This window comes from Ursus arctos, unplaced genomic scaffold, assembly GCF_023065955.2.
Source record: "Ursus arctos isolate Adak ecotype North America unplaced genomic scaffold, UrsArc2.0 scaffold_18, whole genome shotgun sequence".
Classification (NCBI taxonomy): domain Eukaryota; kingdom Metazoa; phylum Chordata; class Mammalia; order Carnivora; family Ursidae; genus Ursus; species Ursus arctos.
Window position 1 is genome coordinate 51,040,959 of NW_026622852.1, and position 16,361 is coordinate 51,057,319.

The 16,361-nt window shown below is 41.0% G+C and overlaps 1 protein-coding gene across 3 annotated transcripts in view; it reads right to left on the minus strand.

The window, feature by feature from the left end:
- Positions 1-12,432, minus strand: part of PPP6C (protein phosphatase 6 catalytic subunit) — a 35,357-nt gene extending 22,925 nt beyond the window's left edge. Inside the window, exon 1 of one of the 3 annotated variants that reach the window (XM_026513956.4) lies at positions 12,097-12,432. In XM_026513956.4, coding sequence (XP_026369741.1) covers positions 12,097-12,171 — 75 coding nt within the window. In that variant the 5' untranslated portion in view covers positions 12,172-12,432. The remainder of the gene's footprint in view (positions 1-12,096) is intronic. The other 2 variants (XM_057313757.1, XM_057313756.1) reach the window with 2 other exon arrangements.
- Positions 12,433-16,361: the final 3,929 nt, after the last annotated feature.

Consider the following 16,361-nt stretch of genomic DNA (forward strand, 5'->3'; position numbering starts at 1 on the left):
GCAGAGTTTTATACATACACACACAGTTATATCCTCAGTCTACTACATATATGTGTACACTGAATTATAAAACATGACCTAGAAGGATATACACCAAGCCCACAGTAGCAGGTGCTGGAGATGTCAAGCAAAAGGAATTCCACTTTCATCTTTATTTCTTTTAATTTTAAAAAAAGCATGAAAAACATTTATTCTTCGTGGAAGGAAACAGACGCATCAAATTATTTTTCCTATTTTCCAGTAGTTACTACATTTCTTTAAAAAAAAAAAAACACACTAAAATGTCAAAATTAGAAACAGCCTTAAACTGGGAAAAAAAAAAAAAGCAAGATGCAAAATAATGTTCATGCTACCTCTTATATCAAAGAAAAAACCATATACATGCACATGCTTGCTTATACTTACTTGTACATGCCTAAACTGTTGTTTCTGGAAAGATCCAACATAAGGAAGGGAACTGGGTGCTGGGGGCAGAGGTCGAAGGAAGACTTAACATTTATAGTCTTTTATACCTTTTAAGTTTGGAAACATATGAATGTATTACCTATACAAAAAACTTATTAGAAACATATTACCAGAAAGAATAGTCTTTCCAGCAGGTGGTACTGGGGCAACTGGATTTCCACATGCAAAAGAATGAAACTGGACTCCTACCTCACAGCATTTACGAAAATTAATTCATAAAGGATGAATGACCTAAATATAAGAGCTAAAACTATGAAACTCTTAGAAGAAAACATATGAGTAAATCTTCTTGACCTTGGATTTGACAATGAAGCCTTAGATGTATCAAAAGAATGATCGATAGGGGCGCCTGGGTAGCTCAGTCAGTTGAGCGTCCGACTCTTGATTTCAGCTAGGGTCATGATCTCAGGATTGTGAGATCAAGCCTCACATCAGGCTCCATGGTCAGCACGGAGTCAGCTTGAGATTCTCTCCCTCTCCTTCTGCTCCACCCCCACTCCGCTCATACATGTGCTCTCTCTCTCCTTCTCTAAAATAAATAAAATCTTTAAAAAAAAGCATGAGTGATAAAAAATAGATAAACTGGACTTCATCAAAATTAAAAAACTTGTGTGCATCTAAGGACATTATCAAGAAAGTGAAAAAACAACCAACCCACAGAATGGGAGAAAATATTTAGAAATCATAAATTTTACAGAGGTTTAATATCCAGAATATAGGAAGAACTAAAACTCAACAAAAAGATTTTTAAAAAATCAACTAAGAAAATGGGCAAAGGGGGCGCCTGGGTGGCTGAGTTGGTTAAGAGTCCCACTCTTGGTTTTGGCTCAGGTCATGATCTCAGAGTGGTGAGATCAAGCCATGTGTCCAGCTCCCTGCTCAGCAAGGAGTCTGTTTAGGTTTCTCTCTCTCCCTTTCCCTCTGCCCCTACCCTCAAGTGCTTTCTCTCTCTCTCTCAAATAAGTCTAAAAAAAAAAAAAAACAGGCAAGAGACTTGAACAGGCATATTTCCCAAGAAAATATACAAATGGCCAATAAGTGCATTTAAAAAATGCTCAGTATCATTAGTTATTAGGGAAATAAAGGCAAACAAAACCACAATGGGTAACACTTCACACATACTGAGATGACCACAAGTTTTTAAAAACGAAAAATAACAAGTGCTAGCAAGAATGTGGAGAAACTGGAACCCTCACACATTGCTGATAGGAATGTAAAATGGGACAGCCACTATGGAAAACAGTCTGGCAGTTCTTCGAAATGCTAAAGAGAATTACCACCTGCCCAGGACTAACACACTAGATATAAAGACAAAAGAATTGAAAGCAGGGACTCAATAAATACCTTTACACCAGTGTTACTACAGCATTATTAACAATAGCCAAAAAAGTGGAAACCCAGATGAATGGATTAACAAAATGTGGTACACATCCATACAATGGAATATCATTGAACCATAGAACAAAATGAAGTAATGGTACGCGTTACAAAGTAGATGAGCCTTGAGAACGTTATACCAGTCACAAAAGGCCACATACTATATGATTCAATTTAAATAAAATGTTCAGTATGGGCAAATCCATGGAGACAGAAAGTTGATTAGTGGTTGTCTATGCCTCGGGTTTAGGATAACAGGGAAATGGAGAGTTACTGCTAACAGGTATGGAATTTCTCTTTGGGGTAACAAAAATGTTCAAACACTAATTATGGTGATAGACAACTCTGAAAAAACTAAAACCCACTTTTAAATTTATTTTTTTTAAATTTTTAAAAGATTTTTATTCATTTATTTTAGAGAGGGAGAGCAGGGGGGAGGGGCAGAGGGAGTGGTAGAGAGAATCTCAACCAGACTCCCTGCTGAGTACGCAGAGCCTGACCCAGGGCTCGATCTCATGACCCCAAGATCACAACCTGAGCCAAAATCAAGACTCGGACACTTAAGCAACTGAGCCATTCACACACCCCTTTAAAAGTTAATTTTTAGGGGTGCCTCGCTGGCTCAGTAGGTAGAACATGTGACTCTTCATCTGAGGGTCCTGAGTTCAAGCCCCACATTGGGCAAAGAGCTTACTTAAAAAGAATTTTTTAATTAAAAAATTTAAAAATAAATAAATAGGGGCACCTGGCTGGTTCAGTCAGTAGAGCATGTGACTCTTGATCTCAGGGCTCTAAGTTCGGGCCCCACAATGGGTATAGAGATTACTTAAAAAGAAAATCTTAGGGTCACCTGGATGGCTTAGTTGGTTAAGCATCTGCCTATATCTCAAGTCATGATCCTTGGGCCCTAGGATAGAGCCTCTCATCAGGCTCTCTGCTCAGCAGGGAGTCTGTGTCTCCCTCTCCCTCTGTGCTCTCGCTCTTTCTCTCTCTCAAGTAAGTAAAATCTTTAAAAATAATAGTCAATAAATAAAATAAAATCTTAAAGGGGCACCTGGCTGGCTCAGTCAGGAGAGCATGCCACTCTTATCTCAGGCTTGTGAGTTCAAGCCCCACATTGGGCATGGAGCCTACTTAAAATTTAAAAATAAATAAATAATCTTAAAAATAAGTAAAGTTAATTTTATGATATTTATTTCTCAAGAAAGCTATTATTTTATTTAAACATATACATTACCTGTTAAAAAATAATAATTACCACCTTGATGAGAACCACTCAAAACCACTCCTTATGGAGATGGCTATCCTTCCAATTTCAAGCATTTTTGAAATCTTGTTTCTGATGTTACACAATTTTTAAAATAAAACAATACAGTGATTTTTTTAAAGATTTTATTCATTTATTTATTCATTTATTTGAGAGAGCACATGCGTGCACAAGAGCACATGGCGGGGGGGGGGAACAGAAGGAGAGGGAGAGGGAATCTTAAGCAGACTCCCTGCTGAGTGCGGAGCTCAACGTGGGGCTCAATCTCACAAACTGGAGATCACGACCTGAGCTGAAACCAAGAATCAGACACTTAACCAACTGAGCCAACCAGGAACCCCTAAAACAATACAGTGATGTTTTAAAGCACCTATCTTGGGACATTACCTACCTTTTTTAGGTATAATGCCTTGCCTAATTAATATTTGTAGTATTTTTTTAGGTACACTCAGCAAACCTTCTCAAAGAGAATTCCACCAATGTATCTGTAGAAGAGCTATGCTGTAATCTGTACAAGAGTGGGCAGAGTTTTCTGTGTCCTGCCCATGAGACCTGCATGCTATTAGGCCCTGTCCCATCCACACTCCCTTTTGGATTTCACATAAGAACAGGTCAAACTTCTTTATTTTTTTTTAAGTTTTTTATTTTTTAAGATTTTATTCACTTATCTGACAGAGAGAGAGAGAAAGCACAAGCAGAGGGAGCAGCAGAGGGAGTGGGAGAAGCAGACTCCCCACTGAGCAGAGAGCCTAACACGGGGCTTGATCTCAGGACCCCAGGATCATGAAGAACAGGTCAAACTTCTATCAGCGAATCAGAACCCATACCAGGAGTACAATTTGAACATTTCCCCCCATACATCCTTGGACACAAGCCACCAAAGAAGCTATCTCCCATTCTTCTCTCCACAATGCATTTCTGAAAGAGAAAAGTTCTCTACTTCCTACAATGTTGATTTCTTTACTTGCCCACTCTCACAAAACTGTTGGTTACTAAATTTGGGGGCTGCACTGTGTACACCCCTTTAAAGAACAATTACTAAAATGTTACCCAAAGACACCTACAATAGGGGTGCCTGGGTAGCTCCGTAGGTTAAGCGTCTGCCTTTGGCTTGGGTCATGATCCCAGGGTCCCGGGATAGAGCCCTGTACTGGGCTCCCTGCAGAGAAGGGAGCCTAGCAGGGAGCCCACTTCTCCTTCTCCCTCTACCTGCCCCTCCCCTGCTTGTGCATGCTCTCTTTCTCTCTCTCTGTCAAATGAATAAATAAAATCTTTAAAAAACAAACAAACAAAAAAAGAAAAGAAAGAAACCTACTATAAACTCCACCCTGAAATAAGCCAAACTGTCCTTTAGGGAGGCCTGTCCTCACCCTGAGTTATATTGCCCTCCTTTCCCAATTGCTTTTTCCCAAATTACACTTTAATGTCATGCCATTCACCTGTGGTAAGGGGCATTATAGAAACAGAGCTTGTCATTGTGTAGACTATAAACAAGATGCATAGGATGCTGTTATTGAACAGTTACCTTCAAGGAGGACCCAGGGGAGGAACGTCTCTGGCTCTATCAAGGATAGATGTGATTTCCTGAGAAGCTTGAGTTTGTCATCTTTTAGACTTGGTGAATTTTTTAGTTGATCAGTTTCTATCTTTCAGTAGACTCCTTGAAAACGTAGGGTTTAATCTCAAAGAAGTAATCCGATCATCACAGCTTTTATTTTATATACAATTTTTACTTTTACTGCTGGCTCCATCTTGGTTTCCTATCTTTACATTCTCTTTGCTTCATTTTTCTTACTTATTCTATATGTAATTTATCTTGCTATATTGAATACACCTTTGTAAACCATTCTATATCCTTTTTGGAACAAATAAACATTTTGAAACTAATCACAGCACAAATTCCTGAGGGACTCATGATTCCCATATGTGAATGTGCTAGAATTTGCACCCATATATGTCTGGCTCTCCTAGCCCATAAATGCCCCTTGAACTGCAAGTCACCCCTGGTGACAGGCCCACACCCCCCAGTGCTGACCTGGAAGTAACAGTAGACCATAAACTCAAGAACTGTGAAACCTTGCCAATCTCAAAACTGCTAAGTGTCTAGAGAACAAATGTAAACTACTTAGGCAGCAACTTCAACCCAAGACCAGGCACACTACCTTGAGTAAAATAACAGCTGTCTCCTGTCACTGCCACTTCTGCAGTCCCAACTGAGGATTTAGGGAGTTGAGTCTCTAAGCCAAAGCCATTGCCTCTCATCTCCCCTGTTCAACAGTAGCCTTACAAGTCCAAACCAAGCACACACAAAAATAAGTCCAAGAAATCTCAATACAAATTCTACATAAGTCAAACAAATACATACACAGTGCTCAGGGAGCCCAGCCTTGCCATGAAGACATGTGGTCCTTTCTTCCAAAGCCCTTCACAGCTTTGTTCTACTGTTTAGTTTGTATGAAGTGTGGTTTCTCTTACTGCTCCAAAACAGTCACTGAGGCAAGATTCTCAATCTTACCCAATTTTAGGGCAAACTATACCCATCTCTCCCCACGGTGCCCAATTTAGTTCCTAATCCTTGAACAAATAGGAGTTCATAGCCCCCTTCTTAGAAGACTCTATTTCCCTTCTCTACCTTTTCTTCAAGATACTCAGGATTCCATTCTATTCTCTGCTCCTATGTCTCTGTCCCCTCTTGTCCCTCAAATACACCAGGTTTTGAATTTTTGTGATTCTTTGTTTAGCTGACCCTACTATCTAAAACCTACCATTTCCTTTACTTACTTTAACATACTAGTATTTATAAAATCTCTTGGCTTAAGAAATAAAATTCTATATAAAATTATTTTTTTATATAGCCTTTGTATAGAATTCCTACTATAATACAAAACACTGGGGATGAGGAGCTGGAATCCAAGATGATAATAATATTCACACCCTTACAGTTCAAAAGGAAACAACCATATCTTCAGTCTAAGCCAGAGTTTCTCAGCCATGGCACTACGATAATTCTTTCTTGCAAGGGGCTGCTGTCCTATGCATTATAGGATGTTTCAGATCATATCTGGCCTCTATACCCAATACATACCCATGGCAACTCCCTAGCTGTGACAATCAAAAACGTTTCCAGACACTGCCAAATATCTTCTCAGGGGCACAATCACCCCCAGTTGAGAATCAGTGGTATAGGCCTCTCTTCTGAGTTTACTACTATTAGAGCTATTAGTGTCTAGAGCACATCTGAAAGTCAATAAATATTTGTTACCTAACCAGCCTGTGAATCCAAAAGATACCTGGACATCTCGACCTCAAATCTTGACTTGGCAGCATCTCAAACCAAGTACAGTGCAAACCAAACTCCCTTGCATTCTTTAATCTAGTTACAGTATTTACTAAGTAATCTATGCTAGAAACTGAGATTACACTGAACTTTTCTCTCTTCCTCATAACCTAGACCTAACCTGTCAACAGGGCGTAGTATACCTTCTTCATCTCCTTTTATTTAAAGTTTTTTTGTTTTCTTTTTGTTTTTTTAGTAATCTGTACACCCAGCATGAAGCTTGAACTAACGACCCAGAGATCCAGTCGCATGCTTTTCTAATTGAGCCAGCCAGGAGTCCCCATCTCCTTTTAAACACCACGATCACTTGTCACTGCCTTACTTTAAATTCTCATGTCACCTGGCCTACTGCTTCTATGACATTTTTGCCCATTCCAAACCATGGTCCACAAATGCTGCCAGAATCATATTTCTAAAACCTACTGTAACAGTCCTCTTAAAAATTTCTCAAGAGCACTCCTCTGTCTACGGCAGTGTTTCCAAAACTCTATTCAGATATCATCTTTATGATTTTTGTCATATTCCTACCACATACAACAATGTATCCCTGTAATAGTTTTCTTTGAATCTACTTTTCTTTTTAGTTAGCTACATTTTATTTTCTTAAATTTTTTTAAATATTTTATTTATTTATTTGAGAGAGAGAGACAGCGCACGCGCACAAGTGGAGGAAGGGGCAGAGGGAGAGGGAGAAGTAGACTCCCCATCAAGCAGGGAGCCCAACATGGGGCCTGATCCCAGGACCCTGAGATCACGACCCAAGCTGAAGGCAGAAATTTAACTCAGCGAGCCACCCAGGCACCTCAGTTAGCTACATTTTAAACAACATCCCAAAGTCACAGTATGATTTGTTTTTCCCTAAAATATAAAAGCATTTCAAAGTGTCTATCCGGGGGCGCCTGGGTGGCTCAGCTGTTAAGCGTCTGCCTTCGGCTCAGGTCATGATCCCAGGGTTCTGGGATCGAGCCCCCACATCAGGCTCTCTGCTCCCCGGGAAGCCTGCTTCTCCCTCTCACACTCCCCCTGCTTGTGTTCCCTCTCTCGCTGTCTCTCTGTGTCGAATAAATAAATAAAATCTTAAAACAACAACAAAGTGCCTATTTATGTACCACCTAAAAGATAAAAATCCAAGTTTATCAGCCTAGTCTTCCATGATTTGGCCGCTGCCTGCCTTCCCAGCACCACCTCCAGCCACACCAAACTACTTAAAGTTCCCTGAACCAACGATGTTCTTTCAGATTAAGCTATACTATTGCATATGGTATTTATTCTGCTACCACATTCTCTCCTTCCTGTTTTGTCTACCTGAACACACTCTGCTCATCCTCTCATTTTCCTCCTTGGTGAAACTTTTAATACATTCCCCAATATGCTGAACGAACCCTCTGTTATAGCACCTAACACACCATGCAACAATCATTTGTTTACCTCTCTATCTCCTTTACTATATTGGGAGCCCCTCACAGAGAAGTATCAGATTCTATCCCTAGCACCCATAGGGAACAGTACTTGACAAAAGGAGGCATGTGAAGAAATGTTTGTGGTAAAACAGTATACAATTAGATTCAACAAACCTTAACTGTTCGTCTATCACATACAAGACAGTGTTCTAAGACTATGGAGAACACAAAAATAAACAAACATGATCCTGGCCCTCAAGAAGCTTGTAGTCTGACAGAGACAGACATATTTGCAATCATACAACACAGAGTGGTAAAATGGAACAAAATGAGAATTTTTTTTTTTTAAGCAGGCTCCATGCCCAGCATGGAGCCCAACCAGGGGCTTGAACTCACCACCCTGAGCTCAAGACTTGAGCTGAGATCAAGAGTCAGATGCTTAGCCAACTGAGCCACCCAGGTGCCCCAAAAGTGGGAATTTTTAATAGCAAATAAATGCAGGTATATATCACTGAGTCACTGTGGCAAAACCCACATAAACCTCAAGTCCTGCTCTGATATTTGTTCTGCCTTACACAAGGATTGTGTAAATGATAGAATGAACATGAAGGTACTCGGAAAACTGTAAGCAGCTATGTACATTCTAATCATTGCTAATAATTCTGACAGCGGAATCCAGTAGCCCTGCATGGAGAAAGTGGCATCTGAGACAGAGCTCAAAAGGGGCATGGAGGGTACTATATAGAGGAAACACAAATGGTAGTTATAGATGTGAACCCTGGACAGTTATATGGTCATTGATTAGGTGCACATCCTCGGGCAGACCATAAACTCTGTGCAGCTCAGTATAACCTCAGTAAAGTAAGAAGGGTATGGAACTAGAACTCTGATTCTCTCTTAGCTCTGAAATTCTAGTAAAGCGACTAGGGAGTCATAGAGATGTGCACCTTCCCATAGCACGCCTACAGCCACATGTAACTACTGAGCACCTGAAATGTGGCTAGTCCGAATTGGGATGTGTCATAAAAGTAAAATACACACATTTCACAGACAGTACCAAAAAAAGGGCAAAATATTACATTAATAATTTTATACTGATTACATGTTGCAGTTGGGTTAAATAAAATATTACTAAAATTAATTTCAACTGTTCCTATTTGTTTAAAATGTGACAATTCGAGGTTCATGTTTCTGAGCATTTTATTTCTACCAGACAGCACTGTTGTAGACTAGTTTCACGAGACATAGGGGAATGTGATCCTGTGGCCCAAGAAACAAAATGCTGGGTATTATCAGAAAGCGTCTTGAAAACACTGACAACACTCTTCTAGCCTATATAATGTCACAGTATGTCCCTAACTGCCACACGGTGCTCAGTTTTCCTTACAGTACCTGAAAAAGATACAACAACAACAACAAAAAAAACAACTTGGGTAAACAGAACGATCAATGAAACAAGCACTAAGGTGAGTGAGTAGACGAACAGATTGTAAGTCTGGAAGGATTAAGACTATCATATATGATGAGAATCTATAAAATCAGGTAGAGTCTGGAATGAGGCTATTCACTAAATCTCAGAAAAAAAAAAAGCAAAGGAGAAGTTTTGAAGCTTTATGGAGGCATTTCAAGCAAAGGTACAATTTTGCTGAACAAGTAGCCTTATATGAAGAACTCAGAGATGGCTCAGACTAAACATAAAAGTGAGTTCCAAAAAGATTACATTAACTATTAATTCATAAAAGTGGTTATTATAGAATTGCACAATTCCTTGTGCAATTTCTTTACACGTCACCTTTAAGAACTGTCCAAGAGATCAAACAATCCCCAAGTTATAGAACCCTTCCCCCACAAAAATTCTTAAGTATTCAATCCACCTGCCTTTTATCATTCATTCTTCCACTTGGCCAGATACGGAATCTCTATCTCCTATGATCCTCTCTGAAATCTTTATTGTGGATGAGAACCATTTGAGCTCTTTTTTAAGAAAGGTTATGTTTTGGACCACTCTCTTTCATATATTTCATCTTTATTCCTACAAAACAGTTATGCAGATTCAATCCAGTACTAATGATTTGACCACTTCCAATTTAGATATAGAGAAATCATAATTAGATGTAGAACATCCTATGCACTTATTATTTTATTTAGTACCTACAACTTCTAGTCAATTAAAAAACACAGGTGAACTGTCTTCTTTTCTACCAGAACAAATCTTTTCCATTATGACCATTAAATGGCTCCAGTGATTTTTCTTCCTCTGATCTTTTATTTTGGCTCTAAAGCCTCAGAAAAGGTGCTCCTGGAATACGTTCTTGGCTTGTCTAATTTTAGTTTCTATTTCATGCCAAGAAGTAGAAACAAAATTAAATTTCTTTAAAAATACAGCAGACACGAACAGCACAACTAAACTCATCTGATAAAATCATTTCCAAGACAAAGAAAAGCCTCCACTTATAGAGAAAAATTCAGAATTTTTTCCCCCGCTAGTTGTCCAGAAGATTGAAGGAAAAAAAGTTTATTAAGAAACAGATATACACTAAGTACAGCCCAATAGTGTTGCAAGAGAAATGAAATGGTTTAATACCTATATTTCCTTAGGGTGGGAAGGAAATCCAAACTAAGAGACCTAAAGAAAATCCAACTGATTATCTTCCAAATCATACAGCCAATCTCAAGTTAATATCAAGACAGACTGTAATAATAAGCAACATTTTATTCATTAAAAACACAAAGCTCAAAACAGCTTTACATGTGCTAAAAAACAGAAAATTCCACATCAAATCACTGATACGAGAAAATCAACTTGATCTATGGAATTAACACTACCAAAAGACATCTGGCTAGTTTTCCATAAATTAGGTCCCAATGTTGGTTGTATCCTCAGTTCCTTAAAAAAGCATACAAACTGAAGGAAGCCACAAAACTAACGTCTGAAGGACTGAGATAAGCATGAATAAAAGCTACATTGCTAGTACTGGTTTTGTCCTCATTTTAATCAAAGTATCCTATTAAAAAGGGGAAAATGCACAAGAATGATTCCCCTATGGTATAGCACATGTAATTAACACGTAAGTACAATTAAGTTACATCCATGAGAGCTGGTGTGACCTTAAACATTTGCATACTTGTTGACTGATGTTTAATATCAACTTCCTGTATGAACAGAGCAAAAGAAAAAAAACAGTAATCTCTTCCTTAAGAGAAAGAATTTACAAAGATAAATTGCTTTACATCCACAGACTAAAGAGGGAAAAAAAAAACCTCAAAACTACCAACAGTTTACCCACTTACCACAGAGCAAATCAAAGCTAATTGAACAAGTAAAACAGGCACTAGCACTAACCGCTGAACACTGTCAGACACCTAAGCGCTGTGCATAAAAACACTTCTCAGGAAAGCAATATACCAAAAACGTACATTCCTTTTCTCTTACATTCATTCCTTTACCCATGCATACATTTATTGTTACTTGGGCTAGGCAGTTGCAAGAAACAACTCATCTCCTTTGGGAAACCAAGAAAAGGAAATCTTCAGTTAAGAAGGGATTATGAGGAAACAACTTAAGAGGCAGAAAAGTATTTGTATTGAGGGCCTCCTACTTTATCCACTGAAATTAGCTCAACAACGTACTGGAAAACGGGTTCACATCTGAATTAACAGAACTAAAGCAACACTCCTAACAAGCAATTTGGGACGAGGGGCACGGAAAGAGGGACAACCTGACGTTCTCTGACATCACTACCAGACCGCTCTGGCCCACCGTCTTCCCCTTCCGCAGGGTTCCGGGAGACGGCGGCATCTCCTGTCAGACGCCGGCCACCCCGCGCTCCTGTCACCACCTCTGGAAGATGACCCCTGCCGAGGGCACTGTCCGGGGGGCTCGGTCGGCCTCCGGGAGACCGGGGTCGGGGTAAGCGGAGAGGAGTCCTCCACGCAAAGCTGTCAGGGCTCAGAGCCCTGGGGTAACCCGAAGGCCAGGAGGGGCAACCTTGGGGCAGAGGCCGCGACATCCCTTGGGATCCCCACGGAGGGAACCGGGACAGCATTCGGGAGACTCGGGCTCCCCCCGCTCTCCTCGTGACGCCTGGTCGGACCGGGTCGCTTCGCCCCGCGTTAGGCCCACCACCAGGACCGGACAGGACGGGATGCCGGCGGGGGTCCCGCGGAGAGAGGAAGGGCGGGCCGGCGGGCGCCCCACTGCCGGAAGGGGCGAGCCCCGCAAGCAGCGCTCCCGCTCCGGCTGGGCTCACCTTCAGGTCGTTCTCCGGTAGGTACTTGCACAGCCGCGCTATCTCCACATACTTGTCCAAGTCTAGGGGCGCCATTTTAGAAATAACAAGCCCCTACGGCGGCGGCGGCAGCGGCGGCGGCTCTAGTAGCGGCGGCGGCAGCGGCGGAGGCCGAAGCCGGAACTCTTCCTACGTCACGTCCGGCCCGTGAGAGGCGTCTGCGCAGCGGCGTAAAACTTGACCCGATTCTCCCCGCTGCCTCCGCACGCCCCACGCTCTCTCCTGCTGAACCCAGAATGCAGGTCCCTAGAGGCACCCCTGGTCCAGACAGTGAAACCTGCTGGGACCCGGAGTTCTCTGCCGCGGGGAGTACTGGGATTTGTAGTTTTCAGTAGTGGCCAGTTACCCCACTGTTTCTCCTCTTCCCTTCCTTTAGACTTTCACTTCTGTGGGCCCAGCGAGGCTTTCCCGATGCAAAAAAAAAAAAAAAAAAAGTAAATGACCCTTAGTCATTCCTCGGTTTCTCACTTCCACCCTGTTAAGCATTCTCTCACCAGAGTATCTTCAGTTAAAAATTGGGTAAGCCTGGCGGTAGTTAACCTCTTGCAGCCCCGGAGGGAAGGGAAGCAATGATTAAGGGTATCTCATGCTAAATGCTATATAAGTGCTGTTTTTCCGTTTAATCCTCATTAACAATTGATAGGAAAGCAAGGTGCAGAGAGGTTAGTAACTTGCCCCATAACTCGCAGGAACTAGGCAGGGGAGCACACACCGGAATACAGGTCTACCTGGTTTAAGTATGCTTCAGTATGAGTCTCATGAGGGCAGGGAGTCTTTTGTTCTACCCCCAGTGCAGAAAACAGGACCTGGCACTTAGTTTAACTTCAACAGTCGTTCATTTAACAGCTAGTTATTGAACACCAACTATATGCCAGGTACAGTTGTAGGCACTCAGGATATTCAGCAAGCAAAATAGACAAAGATCCCTATCCTCAATCTGTAACTACATTCTAGAAGAGGAGGCAGAATATAAAATAATAACTGTATAGCATATTAGGAAGTGATAAGTGCTAGAGAGAAGGAAAAAAGCAGTGGTGTAAGGGAGATGGCGTGATACATTATAAGAACCAAAAAAGAGGTAGGGGAGTTAGCCATTCAGATGCTTGAGGGCAGTCATAGGGAAGAGGCTGACACAGAGGCCCTAAGATGGAAGCATATCTAGATGGAATCTTGGAAATGACAAGATTAGTGTGGTGGGAGCAAGAGGAGAAGGGATGAGAGAAAAGAACTTTTTTACTTTTAATCTAATGGGGAGTTACTGCAGGGTTTTGAGCAGAGGAGTAACATGTGTTAACTGATTTAAAAAGCATCACACTGGCTGCTGTATGAGACGGTATTAGGCAATGGTTGCAGATGAGAGACCAGTTAGGAGACTTATATAATCCAACAGTAGCAAGTACTCAATAATACTTGTTGTCCAAGTGACCCTGGGCTGGTCCTCTTGATCTTGGGGTTGTGAGTTCGAGCCCCACATTGGGTGTGTAGATTACTTTAAAATAAAATTGTCCAAGTCTCAATAAATAATAAATAAATAAAATCTTTAAAATCTCAACCTCACAACTCTGAGATCACGACTGCAGCAGAAATCAAGAGTCAGACTCCCAACGAACTGAGCCACTCAGGCACCCCAAAATTAATTTTTTTTAATTTTGTTTAAAGATTTTATTTTTAAGTGATCTCTACACCCAACATGGGGCTTGAACCCACAACCCCAAGATCAAGAGTCAAATGCTCTATAGATTTAGCCAGCCAGGCACCCCTAAAATTAATTTTTAAAAGTTTGTTGAAGAATTAATGGTGCCCACAAGCATACATTTCTTCATTTATTCAATGAATAGTTACATAGCACTTACAATGTGAATGAGACAGATATTATCCTTGCCCTCATGGAGCTTACAGCCTGACAGAGACAAACAAAATATATATAAATGAGCAAATCCTAATTGAAAAGTGTGATTTGTGCCTAAAAGGGAAAGAAAGGGTACTGTAAGAAAAATGGAGTGGAAGAGGCCTTCTTCAGGTTGGCAATATAGTAGAGGTAAAGCGTGCAAATTCCAGCACCAGGTGGCCAGAGTTTAAGTCCAGGCTCTATTGCTCATAGTGTGACTTCGTAAAGTTATTAATCCTTCCTATGCTCCAGTTTTTCCGGCTTCTATATGGAGATAATAACTGTCATCATATTGTATGCAGATGATAAGAATAGCACTTAGCTTATAGGCCTGTACTGAGGTTTAATAAAGTTAGAATATAGGAAGGGCTTAAACAATATCATGTACAGACTGAATGCAATGTGAATGTTAGCTTTTAGTATTATGTGGACAGGAAAGGCCTTTCTGAAGAGACGACATTTAAGATTTTAGGGAATAAAAGTATAAGGATAGTATGTTCAGAATTTCTTGGAGAAAAAATTCCAAATGAGGAGAAGATGCTATTGTTTTTGACTTTTTAAAAATTATTATTACACTCCTCTTTAGAAAGCTGGCAATTCACTTTTCAGCTTTGAACCTCAGTAACTGGGAATTAATCCTACTCAAGATACCTTCTCAGAACTGGGAAGGAAGGCAAGTAAGGAGATGGACATGACCATTCTTTACAAATTATAATATGCTTGAAAGGGAGATGTCATCAGCATCATTGCTTCCTTTGCTGATAAGTCAGTGAACAGGTAGGTAATGAAAGTGGATGATATCCCCTTCCAGCGAAAACAGGTGGCAGGCCTCACATTACCAAACCATCTGGTAAACTTCTCCTGTAGCCCCACCTCATTCAGTAAACCTCACTCTTGATATACACAGCAGAGAGATATAAGGGAAGCATCCTTCAGAGTGTTGGGTGACCTCTTAGAAGAGGTGATAGACACATTGGTCATTTATTTTGGAAACTTGCTGACTGGAATGTATTCTTAGTCTTCCTTGGGCAAAGGAGAAAATCTAGGCTCCTGGTTCTGCCATTTATGTAGGCTAATCATTTTAGGTTCTCTGGGCCTCCATTTTCATTTTGAAAATAGATCTCAAAAGTTCCTTGCAGCAATTTCTGAAATGTGATTTCTAGTGTAAAGCATAGGTCTCACAAAGAAAATCGTCACTCTTTTGCCCACAAACCTCTCCCAGTTTTTCTTATGTGCAAGTCCAGTTTGGCATCTTGAAATGGAGCTAGCCAAAAGACACAGCGTCCATCAGAGCATTCTGCAGCTCTGAGCAGAATTCTCCATCTAGATATGCGTGGACATATGGCAGAGCCAAACTAGTCTTAGTTTTCTTTCCTAAAGGAGAGCAGAATTACTGAATACTCCCCCCCCTTTTTTTAAAGATTTTATTTATTTGAGAGAGAAGAAACAGGGATAGCAAGAGAGAACGTGAGCAGGGAGAAGGAGAAGCAGGCTCCCTGCTGAGCTGAGAGCCCACCACAGTGCTTGATCTCAGGACCCTGGGATCATGACCTGAGCTGAAGGCAGACGCTTAACCAACTGAGCCACCCAGGTGCCCCCAGAATTACTGAATACTCCTAAAATCCTCTGTGGCACACAGCAATGGAGATTTTTCCATGAATGTAGGAACTCACAAAGACTCCAGGTGTTTGAAAAAGGATATTTGACCAGTGAGGAGAGCTGCAGGACTCAAATTCCACTTTGTCAATAAATTCCTGTTATAATTTCAAGAATTGGTATTCAAGGTATTACTATCTCCATTCTAGAGATGAGGAAACTGCGGGTCAGAGAAGTTAATGGACTTGCCAAATGTCAGAGTTACATGGTTAGTGCTGGAGCCTGGATTTGAACCCAAGCATGTCTGTCTGGTTCCTACTGGAGTACCATGGCTCTATACTTGAGGGGCTCCTGTGGTCTCCTTCCTTAGCTTTTTCTTCTATTTCCTAGGACACAATAACTGGCTTCAGTCTTCCTAAATGATTGTGGGGTTCACTGGAACATAGACAAAGGTGAGCCACCTCTCCACTTTTGGGAAAGCTGCAGGGAACCTATGGTTATGGAGACCAGACGTAAGGTAAATGAGCAGTCAGGACTGGTGTCTGTCTAAACTCATTTATAGCTAGGAATAGCATTACACTCTACAGAAGACCAATCCTGTGCCAGCTACTGGGCACTGAGCACTTTTTATTCATTAGCTCGTGTATTCCCCACCATAACCTTGTGACCAAAATCTTATTAGCTCCATTTTACAGATGGGTGACACTGAGGCCCAGAGAAAAGTAACTTCCCCAAGAATACT